The sequence below is a fragment of the Pagrus pagrus genome, assembly GCF_965226575.1.
Source record: "Pagrus pagrus genome assembly, chromosome: 3".
NCBI lineage: Eukaryota > Metazoa > Chordata > Actinopteri > Spariformes > Sparidae > Pagrus > Pagrus pagrus.
In genome coordinates this window covers 31,402,989-31,429,041 of record NC_140187.1, presented here as the reverse complement: position 1 = coordinate 31,429,041, position 26,053 = coordinate 31,402,989, and the positions used below count along the sequence as shown (strand labels likewise).

Here is a 26,053-nt window from a genome sequence, read left to right as displayed (position 1 = left end):
AGGATATAACTCACAAAACATTCATTCTTAAGACCATATGCTTAAAATGGACGCCGTGCAGGGGGTGGTTAGTCAAAAATTATCTGTAAAGTTCAATTAATAACTCGTTAAAAAAATAGAGAGAGAGAAATCTTTATTCCGTCGTAAAAACTACTATTTCCGAAGGTCTTTGAAGGTATTATCTAACCATCTGTTTACGTCATCAGCATGCGACAGAAAGGGGTGAAAGGTATCCTGGCTGTAGTTGTATATAGTAGGGGGACTGGACATACACAGAGGTCTATGCCACAGAAATGATGAATGTAAATAGACTAGTCAGTTTGTCTAAGTCTGTTCAGTTCGGACAGCGGCTGCTCGCCTGTAACGTGAGACATGCTGGGAAACAAGCGCTTCATCTCCAGCAGAGGAGGACCATTAAAACTCATTCACGAAACCTCGCTTATGCCAAGGATTTGTTCCTCGGTCAGGTGAACAAGGTAACGTAACTGAAACATGAGTGGAGCTATATCTTGCTAATGTGTAACTGGAGCCTTATGAAGCTTTGGAGCTTCCTTTTTATTTAGTTGTGTCGAATACCTGTCGATATGTTTCGCCTCACGTGAACTTACCATAGTCCTAACACCGACCAGTCGTCTTCTGAGATGCCTCACCTAGGGTTGCCACCTTTCAGAAATGAAAATAAGGGATGCCCACCACGGCTCCTCGGGGCCATGACCACCACGGGCCCGACTCCTGTGGAGATCCCACCACGACAATTTTGCTGGCCTTAGTATTCCTTAACATGACCTGACTCCAACGTCAGACTTAACATAACCTGACACCAACGTCAGCCTGAACATAACCTGACCCCAACATCAGCCTTAGCATGACCTGCATCCAACATCAGCCTTAGCATGACCTGACTCCAACATTAGCCTTACCATGACCTGACTCCAACATCAGCCTTAGCATGACCTGACTCCAACATCAGCCTTAGCATGACCTGACCCCAACATCAGCCTTAACAGAACCTGACCCCAACATCAGCCTTAACAGAACCTGACCCCAACATTAGCCTGAACATAACCTGACCCCAACATCAGCCTTAACATAACCTGACCCCAACGTCAGCCTTAGCATGACCTGACTCCAACATCAGCCTTAGCATGACCTGCCTCCAACATCAGCCTTAACAGAACCTGACCCCAACATTAGCCTGAACATTACCTGACCCCAACATCAGCCTTAACATTACCTGACCCCAACGTCAGCCTTAGCATGACCTGACTCCAACATCAGCCTTAGCATGACCTGCCTCCAACATCAGCCTTAACAGAACCTGACCCCAACATTAGCCTGAACATAACCTGACCCCAACATCAGCCTTAACATAACCTGCCTCCAACATCAGCCTTAACATAACCTGCCTCCAACATCAGCCTAGGTATGACCTGACTCCAACATCAGCCTTAGCATGACCTGGCTCCAACATGAGCCTTAGCATGACCTGACTCCAACATGAGCCTTAGCATGACCTGACTCCAACATTAGCCTGAACATAACCTGACCCCAACATCAGCCTGAACATAACCTGACCCCAACATCAGCCTTAACATAACCTGACCCCAACATCAGCCTGAACATAACCTGACCCCAACATCAGCCTGAACATAACCTGACCCCAACATCAGCCTGAACATAACCTGACCCCAACATCAGCCTGAACATAACCTGACCCCAACATAAGCCTTACCATAACCCTTTTGTCGCCCAGTCAGAACATTTCTAAAATATCGAAAAGTATATTGTGTATAGCCTAAAAAAATTGCAGAATTATTGTAAGGTCATATTGCTCAGCCCAAGACTGTAACTAACTAGGACTGAAGTCTTGCATTGTAAACATAACTTAAGTAAAAGTATATAAGTATAATCAGGAAAATGTGCTGCAAGTATTAGAAGTACTTGCAGCACATTGAAATTGAGCTCATCTACAGCAAATTGATTTCTATGAGTTATGTCATTATTTTCTTAAGTAGGCTAATCACTTGATTCATTGTTTGGTTGGTAAAATGGCAGAAAATATCAATACTTTCACAATGTTTGTATTGTCAAACCATGAGTCCAAAACTTTCAATAATTTAAAAAATAAATTCAGTTATTATATTTGGAAATAATTAAGAGGAAAAGCAACAAAACCCAACATATGAGAAGAACCATGACATGAGTTTGCTTGAGAAATAACTTTTTTGATAATTGATATTTAGTTAATTGAAATATATTATTTCTTTTGGCTTATTATAATGGAATGTGCATGTAGTTGTAACATCTGAACTGAGACGGTGGGCACTTGTGGTGGTGGTGGTTATTTAATTATTCAAAAAACAAAAGAAGGTGAATGTCTGTCCTGCAGGCTGAGGTGTTCCCTTATCCAGAAATTGGAAATGAAGAAGCAGAGGAGATCAACCAGCTTGTTGCACCGGTGGAAAGATTCTTCAATGAGGAAGGTGAGGGAAGAGTTTTGATGAACGTGATTTTTAGGAATAAATAAATGCTAGCAGCAACTTGTAGCATTCATTAATATGTGTGAACTATGATCTTGTAATTTGTTTCCTCCCAACAGTTGGATGAGTTGACAATGCCTGTTTTGTTTTTGATTGTCATTTCAGTTGACTCTGCGAAGATTGACCGAGAAGCTAAAATCCCTCCAGAGACTTTGAATGGGCTGAAGGAGCTCGGGCTGTTTGGAATCATGGTCCCTGAGGAGTACGGTAAGATGATTGTGACCAGGGGCCTCATTTATAAAACTCTAAAAAGAGAATCCTCACCAAATCTTTGCGTACATAAAGTTATATAAAAAATATTCTCATTCATAAAACCTGGCGTACAACCAACAGTGCATAATTTCTTTTAAAAATCCCAAATCAGCTTGGCAATGTGCACACATGGATCAGCCCTTTACCTGCCCTCTCCACTCCTACATTCAACCATAAATGGTCAATGCAAAGTGCCTTATGAATGTTATTGTATGGAAATGAGCAACTGATCAATACAGTAAATCATGGTCACGACTGAGAGGAAGACGAAGACGATGCTCTGTTTTTTTGAATGGTTGTTGTAGGTGAGGTGGAGGTTATAAAACACATTAATTCTTTCATTCAAGTTGTCCTTCAGCAGTGCGAGGACATCTTGCATGAGTGGCACCACAGTATTTATATGTTTACAGCAATCAGACTGAATGCTCTGTGCGCCGCAAAGTGTCTTGTTCACTGCAGCGGTTTTACCCACAATAACAAAATGAAAACTAAGGTCATCTGTTACCAAACCGTCCACTCAGCAGTCCAGTCCTCTCTGGTGCATTAGTGGTGAATTTGATGTTGGTTTTTGTCTTTTATGCATCTGAAGTGTGAGCTGCATCATTATGTGTAGACTAAGGCCTTTCACATTTCATTTGTACAATCAGGCTTCTATTCACCACCTCACCATCAGTGTCACCAATTCCCCTTGCCTTAAAAATGTACATACACATCGGTCAAAGTTTCAGTAATTTCACACACATTTCCACGTTTAGTGACTGCACTCCAAGTATTAAAAATCCCTATTAATGCTTAGAAAGTGGCATAAGCACATTTCAAGCCTTTTTATTGTGCGTACGCAAGGTTTATGAATGAAGCCCTGGAGCTGCACTTTGTAAGTTTGAACTTAAGTATGTACTTAATGGACATTTACACATCACAAAATACTTTTTTTAGAAAAACATCAACATACCTTAAATTGTAAAACATGCATGTAATGTTAGCTATTACCCACTCATTCTAAACTCCATGAATAATAACTCCATGATAACGATATTATTGTGATATCTATAGAAATATGAAGGAGAAAAAAATGCTAGAAATCAAATCTGTCATTAACTGTGTTTACTGTGTGTAGTGTTTATGGTAAATAAATTACACTCAGAATACGTTACCATAACTTTTAAAAAAGTGTACAGAAAGAACAATTACACTCAATTTCTAGTGAAAAGGCAACTAGACGAACTCATAAACAGAACATGCACAATATTGTGTAGGTTCCCCTTGTGCTACTAAGACAGCTCTGACCTGTCAAGGCAGGTCATCAGACCATCGGGGGTGTCATGTGGTGTCTGTCACGGGGACGTTTGTAGTGGATCCTTTGGATTGTTTCCATGAGTGGTGTGTGTCAAGTGGCGTCCACATGATTGCCAGGAACCAAGGTGTCCCAGCAGAACCTTTCATTGTAACGAGACGATCAAACTGATTACAATTCCTCCTGATGGCAGCATGAATATTTAGATTAGCCTATATTATCTAGGATCACAACATGCACTGTGTCTCCCCTGTGTTTGGACATGATTACCCACTCTTTGGTGATCGGCTGTTTACTAGTGGTGCCTGGTGATGATGTGTGCCAATCCATACACATGTTTACTTTAGGCAGTTTGTTCTCTAATTGTGGGCTGTGTAGTGTGTATATTAAGCTTCAAGTCCTCATGTGTTGCCTGCAGTACATGTGTCTCAAAACAAACAGGTTGACCATACATCACTACAGTTAAACACAACTCTGAGTTTGAAATGGCAACACAGCTATTTCTCTCTCATGCCAATGCGAGTTAGAAATACAAGAATAGTCCCACAATGTCTCACACGCTCAAGCTGAAGATAGTATCTTTTTTTCCTCATCGCAGGGGGTCTCGGATTGTCCAACACCATGTATGCACGACTGGCAGAGATCATCTCATTAGATGGCTCTATAGCTGTAACACTGGCTGCACATCAAGCCATTGGACTGAAGGTAAAAATACACTAAACTCATTATTTGTCTCATCATCTGTATATCTGGAATGTGGAGAAACTGGAGGAAAAGGGGTTATTAGTATCCTAACAGTGAACGAGGTTGTAAATGGGTTCTGCTGTGTAATTTGCTAACAGCTGTTTGGTGTTTCAGGGGATTCTTATAGCAGGGAATGAAGCCCAGAAGCAGAAGTATCTGCCCAAACTGGCTGCAGGAGAACACATCGCAGCTTTCTGTCTGACAGAGCCTGGAAGGTAAAGACGCTGAACCGACACCACTTCCTTTCATCTATGCTGTTGCCGACCTTTTTTCTATACCGCAAATCTTGCATTTAACAGTGACATCAAGTGTTCTATCATAGGCAGAGCAGACGGTCACACTGACCTTGAAAGCAGCCTGCTACACAATGCACAATCTTAACAGCAATTAGCATTCCTGCTAAATCGTCAACATTTTTCGTCCTGCACCTTTGCGTCAGCTTATTGAATGAGCCACCAGAGAAACATCCACCAGGGAAAGTAAACTGCTAGCCTCAGTATTCAGACAGAAACAAAATAGCACATTAAATTTCATGTAAACATACAGAGGATCCAAGATTAACCCTCTATCTGCCAGTTCTGCCTGAACTGTTGCCAAAGGTGCTTCTACTAAACACTGACAGTTAATGACTAAGTAAAGAGTCTCTGGGTTTTTGACTGTTGGTTGGACAGTAGAAGCGATATGAAGACCAATTTTACTTTGTGTCTCAGTGTAAGGTTAAATTAGCTTCACCGACACTTGATTGATCATTTCAGTGGAAGTGATGCAGCCTCCATTCAGACCCGTGCAACCCTGTCAGAAGATGGTAAACAGTACCTGCTCAGCGGCTCAAAGGTGAGAGGATCAAGTTTGCAAATTTTCACTCTGGGCTTCAAGTTTACACCTTAAATTCTATTTGTATTTTCAGATCTGGATTTCAAACGGAGGCATGGCAGATATTATGACAGTGTTTGCCCGCACCGAGGTGGATGTAGATGGTGTGAAGAAAGATAAGATCACTGCTTTTATCGTGGAAAGGGCTTTCGGGGGCATCACCAGCGGCAAGGCTGAGGACAAACTGGGCATCCGGGGCTCCAACAGTAAGTCTCTCATACGTTTGGATAAAAGGATGAACACTTGGGTGCAGTCTCGGTACAGTCAGTCCCTGCTCATGTCGTTTGTAATTACATTTTTTGATTTGTTCAGCCTGTGAAGTGTCCTTTGACAATGTCCCGGTGCCAGTGGAGAATGTAGTAGGAGAAGTTGGTGGTGGATTCAAGGTAAGCTTTATCCTTTTGTACAAGAACATATCTGTAAGATTATGTTAAACTGGAACCAAACATTTGCTCTGTGTTGGATAGGTTGCCATGAACATCCTAAACTCAGGGAGGTTCAGTATGGGCAGTTCTTCGGCTGGAATGATTAAAAAACTGATTGGTAAAAAAAATTAAAAATATTGACTAATTAAGAGCCTACATGTGTGAGATTATGAGATGTCTTCAGTCTGACATGATCTTCTCCGCCTGGTTTTCTTTAGGACTGACCTCAGAGTACGCTGCAACCAGAAAGCAGTTTAACAGAAGTCTGGCTGAATTCGGTATGATTCAGGTACAGTTGACTTTTCTCTAGCTGGAGTATGAATAATGAGCCCTCCTCAGTGTGGTCAGAAGTGAATAAGGTGTGTGTTTTTGCCCTGCTACTGTAGGAGAAGTTTGCAATGATGGCTCTTAATGCCTTTGTGATGGAAAGCATGGCGTACCTGACAGCAGGGATGATGGACAGACCGGGGCTTCCAGACTGTTCTCTAGAGGCTGCCATGGTCAAGGTTAGAAAGCCTTGTCTTTAAATGTTGTTCATATAAAACCAGTAGAAAGCAAAATGTCTCATAACATGTTTTCCTCATCTTGTGTTCAGGTGTTCAGCTCAGAGGGAGGCTGGATCTGTGTCAGTGAGGCTCTTCAGGTGCTCGGAGGTCTGGGTTATACAAAGGACTACCCCTATGAGCGCTATGTCAGAGACTGTCGCATCCTGCCCATCTTTGAGGTGCTCTTATAATTATTCAACAATGTTGTAAAAAGTACCCCAAAGTCATACCTGAGTCAAAGTTAAGATATCATGTTAAAATATTACTTTAGTCAAAGTGAAAGTCAGCCATAGAATTTGTACTTGAGTAAAAGTATTAAAGTATCTGATGTTGAGTGCACTTAAAGCATTATTATGTAACTATTTTACCTCAAAATATCAGCTTCAAGATCACTTTGATGGTACAATGTCTTGTAATAGAGTAAATGGTGTCTCTGTCTCAGCCCCTCTGGCTCCCTATCACTTTGTTTCTGCACTATGTAACTTCAGTGAGAGGGAGGATCACAGTGAAGAGAGAGATGCAAGTTTTCAAGTCATAACATTGTTAAGACATCATGAGTTTTGTTTGACGTTGGCACCTACATGATGTCTGACAGATTGTTACAGATCCTGGGATTTGTATTTAGAACAGTGGTGTTGCACTCAAACTGTGGGATACATTGATTAAAAAATATGCTACTTTGGCTCTGAATGCAGCATGTAATCTGCAATGTAACTAGTTACTTAATTTATCAAATTAATTTGGAGTCCAGTATTTGTAAAATCCTGGATTAAAGGGTACCACCCTTTCACACATCAAAGTGTGTTTACAGGTGTTGGGGAGTACTGCTGCATATGTGAAAAAGTAGTATAAAGCCTTTTGTGGCTCCAGAGGAAGCTGCATGTAACTTTATGTACCTTATATTACTTTTTTCACATACGCAGTAGTACTCTGTAGACCTGTAAGCACACTTTGATGGGTAAAATAGGTGGAGTAAGCCTTTAAAACACCATATATTATAGTTGGTTGGTTCAGATGATCTACTCTGTAAACAGCCACCAGGGGGCACATGTGACACATTCATTTAGTGCCATAGTTTATTATGAAGGATTCTCTTTAGTGGGATAAATGAACTGAGCAGACCTGCAGCTCATCAGCATAAGTTCCTCTGTTTGTGTCACATTATAAGAATAAGTCATAACCAAAATCCTAGTTTTAAAGAACATTTAAATTTCACACATTAAATATTTTTTAAATGTTTAAAGACCCTGTTATGCTTCTGTTGACAGAAAAATGTGGCATTGGCAAATATAAAATTGTAATGCGGTGCCTTACTGTACCACAGTTCACCCCCACCCACACACATTATGTTGCGTTCTTCATGGCCTGGTCTAATTCTGTTGTCTATTTACAGGGCACCAATGAAATCCTGAGGATGTACGTCGCTCTCACTGGAATGCAGTATGCTGGAAAAGTCCTCACAGGGAAAATAAAGTAAGAACATGAAGGTTGTAGCGTGGCATTGTGTGGAACCTCTCAGTTCATTTTTAATATAAGCTGGGAAATAAATTCATATCATATTGATATGATGTGATTTTGGTTAGTGTATTATTTTGTGTAAAGCAGAATTAATCTGAAAAAGGTTGATATATTAAATTTTAACAGCTTGTTCAACATTAGCATTTAATTGGAGGTGAGTTTCTAGCCACCTGATCAAAGCCCTATAGTTATCACTTTAATTCTGTTTTGGTCTCCAACAACCACAGAGAAAAATACCTGGCTCTTCAGCTCCTGAATGCTCCACTATGTTACCTTTACCTTTAAGTTACCTTTGGTTAAACGCTAGTAGCATTTTGAGTGAGTAAATAGTCTTCCCTGAAATACCATCACAAGGTTGTCTGATATGTTAAAACCTCCAGAAGGGCCTTTAGTCTTTCAGTCTTCCCTGTTCTCTGCCTGCAGGGAGATGAAGAAAGGAAATGTAGGCATGGTTTTCAGCATGGTGGGCAAGAAGCTGAAGAGCTCATTGGGAGGTTCAGTGGACTTCGGTCTGACGGGAAAAGATGGAGTGGTGCATCCCAGTTTGGCAGTAAGAATCTTAAAGGATACATTTCCTTGCAGGCTTTAGATGTATTTGTTGTATTCCAAGAGCTCAGGAGTTTTCCGTTTACAGGAAAGTGCAAAGAAGTTTGAACAGAACGTCGGCCTTGTGGGATCGACTGTGGAGAGCCTGCTGTACAGATACGGAAAGGTAACATTGGAGTGATTACACACTGGAAAAACAGCTGTCGGATTTTCCTGTTTGAACTTCTTTGAGCAAAATTGTACTTTCTCTTAAACATCTGACTGTATGAGTTGTTTCTTAACGTCAGCAGGGATCTCTTCACATCTTCCAATCAGTGTTTCAGAGGTGCTGTTCGTCTGTAAAACAGCTGCTGTGTTCTCTTTTCTTCCGTGACTGTGCTTTTGTAATCAAAGCTTTCCCAAAGAAGCTATAAAGCTCTTGGAAACTGGTCAGCTTTCCAAATCCCCACTTCCTGTATCATTTGCCTCCATTTTGATCCAATGCATGAGAAGTGTCCTCAGAGGACTTTCATCACATTGCAGTCTTCAGCTGCTGAAGAGTAAAGACCTTGAACAATTAAGTTCAAACAGCTTGAATCAAAGAAAAAAAGCCCTCTTAAGTTTAATGTTCTCTTGAGTATTGTTCCTTTTTTATCATGAAAGTAACACAAGGATATTTTTAGGAAATTGGGACACAGTTATTAAGAAAGATGGACTAACTAGATGCAGCAGTGGTAGAGCAGATTGGCCATTAATTGTAGGTCTGGTTGTTCCTGTCCACATGTTGAAGAGCCCTTGAGAAAAACAACAGTGCACAAACTGCTGCTGCTTAAGCATTGGCTCAATGAATGCAACAATTGATTAACAGATCATCCTGTAAAATCTCAGTATTTGAATAGGCCCTTTTTTTATGTTCCAATAATGGTTTTGTGCATCAGAGAAGAAAAACAAAAAACTAGTAAATGTATATTGGTCAGTCACTGTGTGGCTCATCACAGCAGTGCACATCTCTCCTAAATGTCACCATATTTATGCATGGTTAGAGAGAACACACTTTTTTTTATCTACTTCGCAATTGTATATTTTGACACGGGACATATCCGAAACCCCTCCCACTGAGAAGTCCGCTTTGATCGAAAGCCTGAGAAAAATGTGGACCTGCCAAAAGAACAGCATCCATTTCCCACAAACTTAGACACCACAGGTATCACATATTAAGCCAGACATATCTGTGTGCTCACTCTCTCAGAAATTCTCCAAACACAGGAAGTAATTAATCACAACACAAGAGCAAAATCCAAACTGTTCCCTAAGCAGCAGTTGAGTGAGACTCTTTTTGGTACCACCTACCAAAATGCATCAAATGCAGATCAGCTAAAACACATTTTTGATTACATTTCATGTCATGTCATTTCTGATAAATGACAAAATGACAGTTTTGTTTTTGAGTGTTGTTGAGTTTGTTTTCCCCCCACTGCATAACAGAAACACTGCTTCAGTAGAAACAACTTTCTGAAGTTGGAAAAGATCGATGACTGGAGTGTTTTTGTTTTTTATCCACTGATGTTGTCAGACTATAGTAGATGAACAGCTCATCCTGAAGAGAGTAGCAGATGTGATGATCAACCTCTACGCCATGACAGCTGTCCTGTCCAGAGCCAGCCGCTCCATCAGCATCGGCCTCAGAAACCACGACCACGAGGTGAGAAGACGGCACAGTCTGCTTAGAGTCTGGTATTAACCATTATAGGCCAGATATAAAAAATGAACAGTGAACAACACACCAAAGCAGTTGAGGCAAAGAGGAGAGGAGGTAGGGGGTTTTCTGATTGGTACACACAGATCCTCTTTATTAACACCATTTCAAACTGACTGCTCGGCATAGGTCATCCATCAGTCAGTGGTGTTGTTTTTAACACTGTTCATTACACACTATGTAACTTTATACATTGAATTATTTGTTTAAATATTATTTTTTAAATGGTCTTGAATTTTTGGATTGCAATTCACTCATACGCCACTGTTTTAAATATGGACAGCAGTACACAGGCATTTGTTATTATAACATTCCTTATGATCGTGTGTAGACAACTTTGCACACACGAGCGCAACAGTACAAGACACAGTAAGCCAGCTAATATTATTTAGTAGTCCAACAGGAAGTCTTATGTTGCAAATCACTTGTGAACGACTAAAAGCCGGCTGAGATGTTCTCTTGCCTCCTGCTTGGTCCCTGTCTCTTTTTCTCTTGTTAGTTCCTCCATTAACGTCCTCTTTGGTCTCTTCGCCTCTATCATGATGTCTTTAGATGTTGCTGAGCCTGATTCCGAGCAGTTAGCGGTTTCCTTATCAACAAGTAAAGCTATCTGTCCAACAGGAAACCTCTCCATAAAACACTCGCATGCTTGGTGGCTTGTGTGGCTTAGTGCCGTAAAGCATTATGCACTTCTTGTGGGAGATCACCCAAGTTACATAATGCAAGAACAGGCATTCAGGGAAGGGCAGATGCACCATTCTTATATAACAAATCAGTGTACCTTCTAAATGATTTTGAAGCTGTTATTTTAAGGAGAAACAGTTAGATGTATTGCTTTTGTTGGTTGATGTTTCAGGTTGTTTTTTTTTTACCAGGGCTTCAGTGACCGACCTATAACTTTGTACATGTGTGATTCCTTGCTTTAGAGTTAGAGCAGATGTGGAAGAATCATACAATCTGTGATGGATTAGTTAGGTCTGTCATTAAGCTTTCTGTAGTCGTTTGCTCTCCACAGACACATACGTTTGCCCATTTGTCACTATTTACCAAGCCCGACCACACACCAATGCTGGAAATCTCCATTTGGCATAATAATCATAATATGCACCTCCCACCCACCACTTTTTGATTTGTGTTTCTTGGTTGGATCATTCCTCCTTTACATGTAGTTTGAACATGCACTGCAGTCACACTTTGCTGTCATAATCATTCTATTTGAACCCAGTATAATTATCCTGAAAGAAGGTTGTGTCTTAATCAAGACTGGTTAAGGCATCAGGCTTTAATAAACACACATTATCTTAACAGCAGCAGCTGAAGGTTTTTGTCATGTTTTTAGTTTTTTTATCAGAGCAGATGGAGGTGGAGAAGGACACAGGATAACGGAGTATAAACACTAACTATAGGATTGTCCAGTGTGTACCCAGAATCAGTGATTTAGAGCAAACAGAGACATTACAAAAAGACGGTGCATGCTTTGTATTATCCTCTTTAGTGTTTCAGATGGGCAGCCCTCTGCTTCTCCTACAGTATTCCTCTCCACTGTAGCTGCAGGCAGAAATGTCAGCAAACATGCAGTGACCCACCTTTGTATTTCATGTAAAACACACACAGACTGTAGAGATCCTTTCAAACTAAATTCCAGGCCAGAGATGGTCACTTGTGTCTTTTAAGTCTGAAATGTTTTCGCCTGAGGATCACAAAGTAACAAGAGATTCAAACCCATTTCTGAATTATTTTAAAAGCAAGTCTGACTCCAATCATGAAGCTTTCATCCACTTTGGTTACACTTTCATTGTAAAGGCAAATGTGTTCATGTTTGTTTCCTGTGGTGTGTAAAAAAGAATTAATCAGATCAAATATTAAATGGTGGTTTTTGATCAGATTGGTGCATATTGTTCCAGTTGTGTTGCAAAGGAAAACTTATCCAACAAATGTTTGTAATTCTCTCCGTTCACATTTGATTACATTCTGACATTTTGGGCTCTTAACTGCCTCCTGCATCAAATTGAGTTTTCTTCTGTGCCTTCCAGTTGGATTCATTCTGCAGGTTTGATGAATAAGTGTTGTTGATTTTTCTAGGTGCTGCTCGCAAACACATTCTGCAGTGACGCTTTCTTCAAGAACAACTACTTGATGACTCAGTTGCAAAAGCGTAAGTACAACACAAAATGCTAATTGAGAACAGCCCGTCGCCTTTTTTTTTCTTTTCACTGCATCTCCAGTACAAAAGACTTGCATGTGTTGCGGAATTTCCCCACCAAAGCCCACATACCAACACTCAAACCCCCTGCTGCTTTTCATTTTCACACACTGCGCGTTTTTTTAATGGCCTATATGTAATCCAGAGTTATCCGGTGACATGATCCAGACGGATGGGAGTGTTGTGTTTTGTATTTAACAAATGAGAGTGGCTTGTTTTGTGATTCTCGTCTCAATCCGTTCCAGACTCTCCCGAGAACAACGATGCCAACATCAAGAAGATCGCCAGGGAGGTCTTGGAGAACAGAGCCTACATCTGCTCTCACCCTCTAGAAAGAACATTCTGAGCTCTCCCATGTGACTGTAATACTGTCTCCTCCATTCTGATTGGACGATATGGAGTCCCAATAAGTCGTCATTACTCTTTTATTGACACTTCTTTTGCTTAACATTTTTTGAACACTTGATTAATAAATTAACAGTTTTACGATTTCAGTTACTGTATTATATTAACCATGGCTCCAGAGATTACACCAGAAACCTTTGAGTGATGACTGTTCTCTTCTCACGACTTTATCTGAAGTGCTCATTAAATGTAGTGCTTTAATTAATAATTGTGCAAAATACTATGAGCCTACTTGATATACAAGGTAGAGTTTTTGTGGGTTCTGGCTTCTACAACATTTCCGAAAGGCTCCACAGCTGATGTCTGTGTCTTCGTGAAGGGTTCATACTTCTGAAATGTGAAGATACGCTTCTCCTGGTCTGTCAGAGGCAGGGCCCTCCGCTTGTACAGGAATGAATGTTGCTTACTGAACCCACTGTAAGAAGCAACAGCAACACAAAAACTTTAAATTATTTTCTTTAGTTTCTGTTGAGTGTTTGTTTTTAAATAAAGATGCATAACTTCAACTGACATGTAGTGGTACTTGTTGTACGGAGAGACGTGTCTAGCGATGGAGTTGTTTTTGCTGCTGAAGCTGCAGTTCATACAGGGGCCTGGAGCCAGAGCCACACTCTTCTTCTCCTCTGCTTTGTTGTCACTCAGGATCATCACAGACAGTTGGGGCAAAGGCTGTGAGAGACAAAGAAAGAAAACTGCTCACAAACCGAAGTTTAATACAGTCAGCTGCAACTGGAACATGAAAAGTCATCTTTAATATCAAGCAGCATTAAGAGTACAACCCCTTTTAATAGACTGTATTGATATACAGTATATACATACAATACATTTTAAGAAAGAAAGAAAATTACTTAATTTCATGTACACATGCAGATCATAAAGGTTTCCTCCACTGACTGGTTTCTTATTGGAATTTTTAAAAAATATATAAAAACTGACACACTTTAAAAAAGTAACAAAAAACAATCCAGCTTTACGCTGATCTTTTCAATGAGGAATTTTCTCTCATCTTCATAATAACTTGAAACTGAAAAAAACATACAAACACACAAACAGTGAACTGAAGCAAACAGACAGTGTGACAATGTGGGTCTAAGGCAGTGATGATGAACCTGCAGAGTTTTACAGTGAGGTTGAGCTCATTGTTTAGCTGACTGATGCACAACTTTACTATTTTGGTTTTCACAGTATCCTTTTCAGCTGCAGTAGGCAGCTGTTTTCAGTGAAAAAGCTCTAAAAAAACCTGTACACTACCTGCTCAGCACCAAACAGCAGACTGCCACAGTTAGAGACTAACAGGTAAACATAGTGGAACACTTAGCAGCTGAGGAGATATTTCCCTCAGGATTTGGTGCAGACCAAACACAGAGCTTAATATTATGCCTACATTCAATACAAGCATGACCCCAAGTGAATGTTTAAATAAGCAACTGTTTGCCAACAATCTTTATATTTCTTGTTCCGAGATTTGAACTCACAAAAGTGAGCTCTGGAGATTTTTCCTACACATACCAAGAATTAAAGCACATTTTATTATTCACAGCAAGTTTTAACTGCCTCATTCAAACAGGTGAAATGTCTCCTTGCTGGTATCCCTTCACAAACAGATGGAAGATCTCAAGGAGCTAGAAACAGGCTTATGAGGCATGCCATGACACTATCAGAGTACAGAAGACAGAACAGAATTCCACATGGCCTCTGGATCAACAAAGTGTCATCCTTTGGCTCTGAATTCAAGAAAAAGTGAAAGCAGATGCTGTGACAGATGACTGCATTATGTAATGTGTCAGTTCATTACCTGTAAAAGAAATTTGTCAGAATTCATCGAGACAACAAGTGATTCTTGTTTTGTTTGTTTGAGTCCCACCTTCTTCCTGAATTTATCTTGGGCAATGTTGGATAACCCACAGATTTCAAAATAATAACATGAGTCACAGCATCAATAAATGAGCTCTGTCCAAATACCGTACCTTGAGCATCATGCCTGGTTTCCTCAGTGAATACTTCTGAGGCTCATCTTTCAATATGTCCTGAGTTCTCTCCGAGTTTCTTCCCATGTGACACTTGAACTCTGGCAAGCGGCCGTTGCTTGGTGGGTTGGTGCTGCCGCCAGGAAGCAGCTTCTTCTGCCAGCGACTGTACTGAGCTCTGGCTGCCTCGAGCTGCTCCTGCTGCAGACGCTCTCCTGAGGATCAACAGCACACCCATGTAACGTTGTGGATTAAAAACCTGTAGATTTCATGCTTTACTTTTCACATAACTGATCAGCTAAACAGGTGAGACATTGATTTTACTTCAGCGGCTGGTTAGACAAACACAACAGGACAGACATGTACAGATCACTGATATCACTGAGGTTCCTCCCTGACCAAATCTGCTCTCCAGTGTGGTGTGGGAGTGCTTTACTCAACAGCAAACGCTGATACTGGCTCAAACAGACACCATCTGGGGCTTCAATCAAAACATATCAATGTTGGCCCTTAATACTGAGAAAAAGCTCACCGCCCAGACAGCTATAGGAAAAAATCCATTCTTGGATACTCCCAGACTGTTAAACTGAGAGCATTATTGGATGCTACAGCCCAGTCTCTCATAGCTCTGTCTTCCCATGTTTGTATCATTTTATCATTAAACAAAGCAAAGTTTTAACAAGGTGCCAATAAATTCCAAGCAGTAGGATCAACAAAAATGGCAATGAACTAATCATAACATGGCTGAGACAGCTGCCAAGTGACAGACCCCTGTTCAGACGGAACCACTGAATATTTTCACGAGACATCAGGATATCTCCAGCCGTGTTTGTGACGACAGAAGCAGGTAAGCTGAAATGACCTTTTTTCAACCCAACCAAGTCTTTGATTCTGACATACAGGTCATGTCTTAGATTGCTTCAAGGGGAATATCTCAGTGAGACACCTGGATGTTAACATGTGGCCAGGTACTTACAGGAAAAGAAAACTAGACTATCATACAACAAAAATTCAACTGTACATGAACACTTTTTGCTATTTAAAGTGTTTCATGGTAGAAAGGCCTACCAGCCAGGTGAATGGTGACAGGAAGTGGGCTGAAGAAATGGGCAGGTTTGCTATAGAGCTGAAAGTCCTCATCACGCTGGCTCCAGGCCCATACGTCCCTTGGAACAGTGGGCTTCAATATGTTGGCATGTAGGATGTTCTCTCTCCATGGCTGGAAGCAAAGTGAACAGTAATAGTACCAATCTCACCCTCAGATACACAGCCTGTTACTGGATACCTCATGAAGGAACAGCAAGGTTAATATTATTAGTCATGTCATATTATACACTACTGGCTCATAGAGAAAGAGGATCTAGTAAGTAAACAGCTATAAACATGCTATCCCTGTGCTAAGATTCATGGGAATGCCAATAAACTGAGCATTCCTATTCCTGTGAAACCCCACACTGCTGGAAGATGAAGAGTGACATCACCTTCCTGAGTTCCTCCACACGAGCCTCATCTGGGTGTTTAGGGTGCACTTTGGGCTTGTCGCTGCTCATACTCGTGAACCAAACCGTAGAGGCAGCAGTGGTGCTGGAATCATGTTTGGAAGTCACGTCTCCCAGCTCCACTGTAGCACTGTGATACTGCTGACTGTAGGTGAACCTCCAACCAGGCACCTGAAGTTATAAAGCACAATACATTTGAATCGATCTTCAAGAGACACTTTCTTTCTGTGTCCCAGCATGAAATAATACCAGCCTAGTCCTTTAACCACTTCATTATGTAGACAGGTTTAGGTCTGAGGATGTATTTGTCCCTACATTAAGCAGGTTTCCATCCGTTTCTGTCTGGGACAAGCATCTACTGTGTTAGTAGGCTCTTAAAACTTGATTAAAGGAACAGTTCACTCAAAAATGAAAAGTAAGTCATTACCTACTCATCCCTGAACTGATGGAATTTTGTGTGAAACTTTGGTGTAAACAAAACATTTCTGGAGATTCACAGCAAAACAGTGTCGCAGCATTTTCCTAAACAGCTGAAGTAGGTTGGGATTTGTTTTAAAAACCAACCAAAAAAAAGCTCATTCTGTGTAATCCAAGTCCAAGACGTTATTTACAACCTCACTGTGCACCCACTTCAGATGAGATGTGCACTAATGCTTTCAGCTTTTATTATTATTATTATTCTATTTTCAAATAACGTCTTTTCAAATCAATTCAGAATCTTAGGGCTTCCGGTGATTTGGATTAGGCTACTGCAAGTCGATCTCTTTGGCTCTTGGCCAACTCTTGAGGGAAATGTCTGGCTCTTGAGCAGTCGCATGCAACACCATCACTGCAAATCATTTGATCCATTATTGGTATTAAATATTGATTAGTCTGGCAAAGTTAGAATTAAAGGGTATGAACTTAAGGTGTAAATGATTAATCACTTTGCTGATCTGACTCATTTCATCTACTTGAGATTCATAGTCAGTGTCTATGTAGTTCATTCACTTTTTCCAAGCTAGGTAATCACATCACAGCATCAGCATCGACTGTACCTCAGGAAGTGAATGTATCAACATTCACACTGCCCTGATGTTCGGTGCAAATTCTGTCTTCAGCTGAGTCCAGTTAGTTGCTTACTGATGCTGTTGCATTTAGTTAAGTACATATTAAGGTGCACCCCATACATTACATCCTTCAAACCTGGGCCATCTCTTTGCGCAGCAGCTCCTTGGCTTCCTCCTTTGAGTTGAAGGTCTGGATGCTGTAGTTGTGGGCTGGTCTGGCTGCAGACTGTTCCATTCTTAACACAGCAGCCTCTGGCTTCTGTAACTGCTCACTTTCCTTCTGCACCATTTTAATATTCTCCTGGAAAATATTTCCAACATATGAGTGGCTCTGTTAATAAGACAGATTCTACTCAGGATAATTTAAGCCCACAGACCTGAATAAAGTCCTTGCACTGTTTGAGCTGCGACTGCTTCGTGTACTCTCTGTTGTGTGTGTTGAGCAGTGCATGTCTTCTCATCTGGACAGGCAAAGAGGGCTCGTCCACTTCGGTGTCTGCTCTGACTTTTTGCTCCTGCTGTTCAGCATATGTGCCATATACCCTGCTCATGCTGAGAATCATGTCAGCTGATGGGAAGAGGTTGTACTGCACCACATCTTGGAGTTGCCTTACTTCACAAAGCTGTCTTAACCTGGGCAAAATACAAGTACTTCTCAGAAATGAATGGATAGTTACCATGGTGAACTACTACTGGGTTATTTTGACACAATAATGTAACAACAAGCTGCTGTAAACTCCCCACTTTGGGCAGCCCTGCTTTCAGGTCACTGTAATCTCACTATATGGGTACCTTGACAAAGCTTGGAAGCAGGGCTGAGGGACCATGCCTCGAATGTAGACCACAGGCTGCCTCATGATGGACTCTAGTGACTCAGATAACTGGATAGGTCTCAGGCCCACGTCTAATGAGTCATAGATGCGCTTGAAGAAACCCAGGTTTGAGTTGTAGAGGACTACCACCTGCTCCTCCTTACTCCCACTTAGCCTGCAAAACATCACACAGACTGCAGCATTTCCAATGGAATTTTAACACGTCGACAGCACAGCTACACAGTAAGAACTGTTAGCACAGGTTGTTACAGCAAGACAGTGTTCATGGTCTTACTTCATAGGAACAGCCTCCCAAAGTCTCTTCACTGCTTTGTGTTTCAGCCCTTCCAGAACAAAGATGTGTGTCTTCTTCTCTAACACGTGGAATCCTGAAACAAAGTCCAGATCCTTGCTCTCATCGTGCTTGAAATTCATTATATAATTCGATAGGGCTTTCTCTACATTTTCCAGTGAGCGTGAGCCCAGATGGAAAGCTGATGCATTGATTCTGAGGATCTCTGACCTCAGCTTGGTCATCACAGAGAAGTTGTTGTAATCAAAGAAGTAGATGATGCGCCCAAACAGACCATCACAGACTACATTCTTAAGGGAACAAGCTATCTCAACCTCGACTTTGAGTTGAGAATTGGCATCAAAGTAATGGCCTTGTGGCATGGGCTCCCTGCTAGCTGCTGTGTGTGTCATCTTATTCTTCAATGCACTTCGCTCCCTGTCCAGCAGTGGAGGTGGAGAGCAGCATTTGATTGGTAAATTCATCTTTAGGCTTTTCTTCCCGAGCAGCAGCTCAGAGAGGTTCAGGCTTGCAATACCATAGGAGTGAATGATGGCTGTCTTCTGTTGTCCTGCTGCTGCACTACGAGGGATGTCATGATCTGACCCTGTGCCAAACATTGCTGGAGATTTTACTGTTTCTTCCAACTTCCTGTCACGATCATGAACTTCTATCTCCAGAGGTGGACCGGAGAGGAACTCTCTGAGCTCTTCAGGATTCATCAAGCCAGTCAGGATCACATTCACATCTTTAAAGTGGATGTTGGTGCCATGCTTGTGATCGTTTGTCCTGTGCATGCTCAAGTTTTGGAACCTGTACTGGCAATATACAGGCACACATTTTTCCTGGGAAAACAAACATTTTAATATCATAGCTCACTGCTCAAGGCTTGTAAATAAAATGTAATCAACTCATGAAAAACAAAATAGTAAATGGAGAATGTATTCAACAGGCACATGTACAGTACAAACCATATTATAAGTCCCACCTGTAGGATGTGATAAGAGACCGGGGATGAAGGCATTGAGGTAGCTGACAGAACTGTAATGACCAGTGGATTGAGTTCAGCCTTCAGTTGGTCAGACATTAAGGGTCTGTCCAGAGAGATGTTGCACATGACCTCAAATAGACCAGATGAAAAGACTGGGAAGCATTCACTCAATGAGGTCTCACCTGGGGAAAAATAACAGACTGCATAGTATTTTCTTTCATGGTTAACATAGTGTCTGAAATAAGTCCTAGAGTTGGACCACGGATGGCAGTATGATCCACCACCTTGGTCGAGACTGAAATATCTCGGATAGATATCAATGAATTTCGCAGGAGTAATCAAAGTCACTAGAGGATGGATCCTAATGACTTAATGACTTTGGTGGTCTCATTACTTTTCCTCTAGTGCTACTGACATTTTTATTTGTGCGTGAAATGTCTCAATTGGGATTGCCATGAAATTTAGTACAGATATTAATATTCTCCACATGATTGATTGCGGTTTATATTTGGTTTATGACTAACTACTTGCAAAACTAATGGCTTTTCCATCAGCCTGAAGATGATATCAGCAACCCATATGCAATAGAAAGGCCATTATGTGAACATTGTTGTTTTCGACGAAGTGTCAGGGTTGAAGATGCACAAAACATTCTCAAGAAATGGCAAACGTCTTATGAAATGCTTTATGTCAATCAGATTTCAATCCGATTCACTTCAATCATCTGCCATTTTGTGGTGTGAAGATCAAGATAACACAAACACATATTGGATCTGTTATATCAAATTCCCTGTCTGTATTGTACCAGGCAGAAGAATACTTACAATTCACATGTAAGTTTCACAACTTGCCCCCTATTTGGAACAATCATTTTCTTTTGAATATTTATGTTCTTACGGACATTTCCAACCAACAAGGCCTCCGTTCTTTCCAAGACCTTAAGGAATCTTTCTCTCTACCAAAAACTCTAACCCACATCTAACCTTTTTGTTTCTCTCCCCGTCTTTTCTTTTCCATTTTTTAAATTGAATTCTTGTTTTTTTCTCATTCACTTTCTTTTAGTTTTACACTTTATTTCAAGTTTATATCCTGCCATGTGCTGCCAAATTACAATATCTATCTATCTATCTATCTATCTATCTATCTATCTATCTATATCTATATATCTGTATATATACGTGTGTATATATATATATATATATATATACAGTATATACATATATATGTGGTGGGTTCAAAACATCTGGACTCAAGCTACTGTACTTTGTTTTTTGTTCTATTTAGCAGTATTAGCATGCTATTATGAGAAACTAAGATGATGAACCTGGTATACATTTGTTAACATTGTTATTGTATGTTGACATATACTGATATTAGCATTTAACATAAAGCACTACTGTAGTGGTACAGCCTCACAGAGCTGATAGCATCGCTGTATACACTTGTTCCCCAATTTGTAGTTTAATTAGTTTAATAAAACAAGTTATATCTAAAAAAAAAAAAAAAAAAAAAAAAAAAAACCCACACAAGTCACACATATACTACATTTTGCTACACATATAATAATGTTTATTTTTTTCAGACTTATGTCTTATCTTTGTCTTTCTTCAAATGAGTTACTGGATAGTTTTACCTCTTAAGGCCCCTAAAAATAGAATAAAGACAACAGTGAGCTTGTGGTTGAACTGTACATAACAGGAGATATGTACAACTGATGACAAGACATCAAAAGAAGACATTGCTTTGTGTTAAAGCGTTCAAGTCTGGGAAAAACTGATAAATGTTGACTTACCTGCCAACAAGCAAATGGAACTGATTTCAACTAAGGCAGTGCCATTTTTTGTGATATCCTCAAGATCGAAAGCACCCATTGAGGGGTTCTGAAATCCTGTTTTGGTAAGAGGAGCCAAGCTATTTTCTGTATAAAAAGTTTTAAAAAGATATATTTATCATAGCTAACATGAAAGTATATTACTGTAGCATGATGTTAGGCAAGATATGTAATTAGACACCATTATGATTCCATAATTAATCAGGCAAAATTGGAGATTTACCTGTTTTGGAGCCCACCTCTGAATCAGAATTAAGCAGTATATCCCTTTTGTGCTTTCTGGATGTGTTTGTCTTCCGTTCACATAAGGTTCTCAGGTGGTTTACCATAATCTTGATACCACCTTAGAGAAAAGATATTATTTCCATTACATAATATTATATAAAAACAGGCTACACACAATATGTATAATTTTAGGTAATTTTGAGGCAAGTTTAAACTGATGCTCACCACACATGTCTGTTGCGTCTTCAGGCTGATCCTGTGGCAGTCTGAAGGTTTTAAGTCTTTCATAGCGGGCCTGGCTGGACAGTTTTTCTTTACTGTTCCATATCTGGAGCTTGATCTTATAATTAGGAAGTAAACTGATCAACATGTCCCTGTTGACTCTGATGTTAAAATTCTGGGTCCAACCAACCCATGTGCGATCTCCTTCATGCCATGTTCTCAGAATCTGTTACAAAAAGTCACACATTTTTGTTTACATTAGAGCCACTTATCACTCATCATTCCTATGATGACAATATAACAACCACTACACGGTGATGGATCATTTACTGTAACTCTAGGCAATACAGCTGCTTTATTGTTGATCATTCAGGACGTTCATGAATTGTTCATTAAGGGGACACACTTGCATCAGGTCACAGTTACCTTGAACTCATCTTCTCTGTACATTTTTGCCGCAGGCCCAAACACTACTAGGTCCGTGTTGACTGGCTTTGTGTCACCTGGCAATTTGTATTCAATATGATAACAGCTTTGACATTTATAGGCTGTGCCCAAAACAGTAGATGGATCTTTATTTGTTTTCTTAGTCTTTGCAGGAACTTCAGGGAAATCCACTTCTTTCCCTAAAAACAGACACATGTTTATAAATGGGATCAAGAATAGAGTGGATCTGTCATGTTTCTTTCTTACATTATATGTTGATTTGTAGTACATTTCAGCATAATATTCCCTCAGTAACTCATCCTTCTGACTTCCAGTTAAAGAAGTTTTCAATGTCCCTGTGGTGCTTGTGTTAATCATTTGTTGATGAAGGTTCTCAGTCATCCAGGTCATGGTAAATCTACGTGCTGTATCGTAGTCAACTCGACTTGTTTCAGTTTCTTGAAGACGTTTTACCTCTCATCCAAGAGGCTTCTTCAGTTCTAACTAACTGGAGGGGAGTTTGCAGCTGCGTGTCCTTAACAACTCTGTAAGGACACGTGAGAGCTCTGAGTTTCAGAGCCGTTAGGGCCACTTGTGGGTTGTTGACCCAACTGGACTTCCTGTGGGTTGCTAGGGCTAGGTAAGCCCAGGGCTCAGAGAGAGGTGAAACGTCTTCAAGAAACTGAAACAAGTCCAGTTGCCTACGATACAGCATTTAGAGTTAATTGTTTGTATGTTCTGTGTAGCAAACTTACCTCTGGGGACAGCTAGAGCAATGAAAACTGTCCATGTGACGTAATAGGATCTGTCATCTGAGTCTGTTGTAACATCCTCAGTCGACCCTGACCTATTTTCCACACCATGTTCTATGGACAAGAAATCATTCTCAAGGACGTCTTCCTGTCTTTTATGTGTAACTTCTCCATCATCACAGTCTGACTGTGATTTACCCATCTCTGGCATGTTCGCCATGGAGTCTGATTCCACTGGAATATTTTCCATGAAACACACTGTAGGGATTGAAAGGAAACGAAAAAAGGACAATATTTCATATCTGTGCCCTAAACTTAAGAGCTCATTGTCAGGAAACAGTTCATCACACTCAAAAAAAAAAAAGGTTTAATATTTGACATGTCCTATAACCACAATGAAACAACAATCTGTTCAAATAGGCCTAATTAATCCTTAGATTACCCCTGGAAACACACCAAATGGTAGCTAGAGATACATTAATTTGTCTTTTAAAAATAAAAAATGTATCCAACTTAAACCTTAATTTTGAAAGCAATTAGTTAACAAATTAGGTATATTTTAATGACTATTTTCCTATTATTATACACACATTAGCTAGAGATAATCAACAGTAGGCCTGATGAATGGGGAAATGGATATGCTAAATAAATGAATAGAGTAAATTGGAATAGGCTTTTTGCATGGATTAAGGGGATTTTAATGAGTTTTTAAAAAACGTACACTAGCCTAATTGAAATACCTTCATTACACCAATATCAATATGCAAAATGGAATTTTCATAGAAGCGTATGAGGATTCAGTTGTATAGTGAGCTTCAAATGAAACTCATAACAGCAGTTTTTAATTGAGCTGCTGTCTGGCGGTGTTAGCACATTATGGAAACGTAACGAAATAAAACAAGAAAAGCAGTGCACTGTCTCTGAAAGCTTTGCCTTTTAGCTTTACTAACAGCCTAATAATTTAATATATATAAAATAACTCACGACTTGATTTTCCTTATGCACTCACCTCAGCTCCTCCTGGTCCGGACATGAAGAGTGACAAGTCTGAGCACAGACGTTTAAGGTGTTCTTGAAGAGTTGATGGTGAAGTAGCTACAGGCTGTGTCGACGAATCTAACTTACTCAAACTCATTTAACTTCTTAAAACATGACGTTCGGTGCCGAGTGAAGCGCTGAGGGGGGTCGGCCTGTCACTCAAACTGACCTTCAACCGAGCTATGATTGGGGCCACGCGTCGCCATGACAACCCCTGTAGTGACGGAAGTGAGGTGCGTAGCTGCCCGCGTGCGGTTGCGACTATCGGAATCTGTACTGTGTGAGACAGAAGGTGGATTTGATGTCTTTATGGTTCAGTTCAAGAAGATTTACTAACTTACATGTGTAACGGCAGCACTGACGAAGCCACAAGAGTTTACTGTTGGAGTATAAAAAATACCAACAAGAAAACACACGATTAAGCTATTTACAGTATACAGCAGCATAGAGCCGATGAGCCGTGGCCTACACAGCGAGTTAAGAACTACAGTGTTAGATCACGTTATACACATCTTGATTATCCACCACCTATGCTTACACATAGACCTAAATAATTATGGATTTAAAGTAGGCTATTAAATTAGACCAGCCAACCTAATGGAATGTTGAACATAAAGGGAAAACAATAAGCTACCTCACATATATTGGACTAAACAATAAATAATATGTAGAAGTTATCATCATGGAGCCAGTGAAGCAGAGCAGGATGGGTGTAGCTCTGTATGGAGGGTTTTAAAGGTCATACTGATCACATTTTTATGTCAACAAATCATTTTTAAAAAGAGTACATCTACAGAGCTTGTAAAAAGGTGCAAGATAAAAGTATCTCTTTTCTTTTTTATGAATTAGTAATTTTACAATGTTTGTCAGGTCCAAAATGATTGTTTTGTTTACGTTTGTGTAATAATTCTGACTGTTCCAGCTTCTAACAACACGTGTCAGTCAATAGTATAAAGCCATCGGTGTCAGGTGGTATCCATGTCTCGTCAGCACTAACAGTCTTGGTGGTTTCCAGTTTGTAGAGAAAACTTTAAAATTGATTATCTCTACAGGATGTGCATGGCATACTAATGTTAAGTTAAGTTTAGTTTAGTTTAGTTGTTAGTAATGTACATTACTAACACTAGCTATAGTGTTAGTAATGTTAACATTAGCTTGCTAGCAATAGCAACATTAACTACAACAAAATGGCAATCACTTGAGGGGCAGATGATTCGAACGACAGCATTATTATGAATGAATGCAATATTAGGGGGAGATGGAATGCTCCATCCATCAGTTACACCTTTAGGGCCGAAACTAAATAGCCTATATAATAATATTTAATACATACATACTAAATTATACAATCAAATGCTTTCATACATGAATAAACATTTAATTATATAATTATTGATTATATAATTACTGATGTATTTAGACTATATATCTAGTTTTGGCCCTTTAAACCCTCCTCTTTATGGAGGGTTTAAAGGGCCAATACTTAATATAGGTAAATGCCTAAACAGAAATGAATATGTGTAATTAAATGTTTATTAATTTATTCAAGCATTCATTTATATAACAATTGCTGTATATATAGCCAATCAAGCTCAATGCTTGAATAGATGAATAATGAATAAACAAATAATTATTTTTAATATAGACCATTTATTTTGTCTTGGCCCTAAAACCCTCCATAGTATACACTTGTGCTTTGTGTACCCCTGTGTATCAGACAAGCTGCAAAAACTCAGCAGTTGCATAAAGACGGTACACCTCTGCTCCACAGCTCCATCAGTCTCATGGGGATCTTAAATCTTAACAAGGTCTAACCCAAGTGAATGACAAAAGTTTACACACCTGGTGGCAATTATACTCAGGCACACG

The 26,053-nt window shown here is 40.0% G+C and overlaps 2 protein-coding genes across 3 annotated transcripts; one reads left to right on the top strand and one right to left on the bottom strand.

Moving 5' to 3' along the window:
- Positions 1-222: 222 nt before the first annotated feature.
- On the top strand, positions 223-13,169 carry acad9 (acyl-CoA dehydrogenase family, member 9). The gene is made up of 18 exons (XM_084348179.1): positions 223-476; positions 2,390-2,483; positions 2,646-2,747; positions 4,685-4,791; positions 4,945-5,045; positions 5,586-5,664; positions 5,738-5,909; positions 6,016-6,089; positions 6,171-6,246; positions 6,347-6,417; positions 6,515-6,634; positions 6,724-6,852; positions 8,067-8,146; positions 8,615-8,741; positions 8,826-8,903; positions 10,290-10,418; positions 12,555-12,627; positions 12,921-13,169. The coding sequence occupies exons 1-18, from the start codon at positions 294-296 to the stop codon at positions 13,019-13,021; spliced, it is 1,896 nt and encodes a 631-aa protein (XP_084204305.1). The 5' UTR covers positions 223-293; the 3' UTR covers positions 13,022-13,169.
- cfap92 (cilia and flagella associated protein 92 (putative)) lies at positions 13,083-24,380 on the bottom strand. Of its 2 annotated transcripts, XM_084348177.1 has the most exons (16): positions 24,156-24,380; positions 23,150-23,404; positions 22,395-22,594; positions 21,972-22,194; positions 21,745-21,864; positions 21,483-21,608; positions 19,688-19,872; positions 18,703-19,544; positions 18,388-18,582; positions 17,973-18,228; positions 17,732-17,896; positions 16,529-16,717; positions 16,116-16,266; positions 15,048-15,262; positions 13,592-13,749; positions 13,083-13,495 (listed from the first exon to the last, which is right to left on the bottom strand). In XM_084348177.1, the coding sequence occupies exons 2-16, from the start codon at positions 23,394-23,396 to the stop codon at positions 13,309-13,311; spliced, it is 3,459 nt and encodes a 1,152-aa protein (XP_084204303.1). In that variant the 5' UTR covers positions 23,397-23,404; positions 24,156-24,380; the 3' UTR covers positions 13,083-13,308. The 2 variants fall into 2 exon arrangements, with proteins under 2 accessions (XP_084204303.1, XP_084204304.1); XM_084348178.1 differs by lacking the exon at positions 21,483-21,608.
- Positions 24,381-26,053: the final 1,673 nt, after the last annotated feature.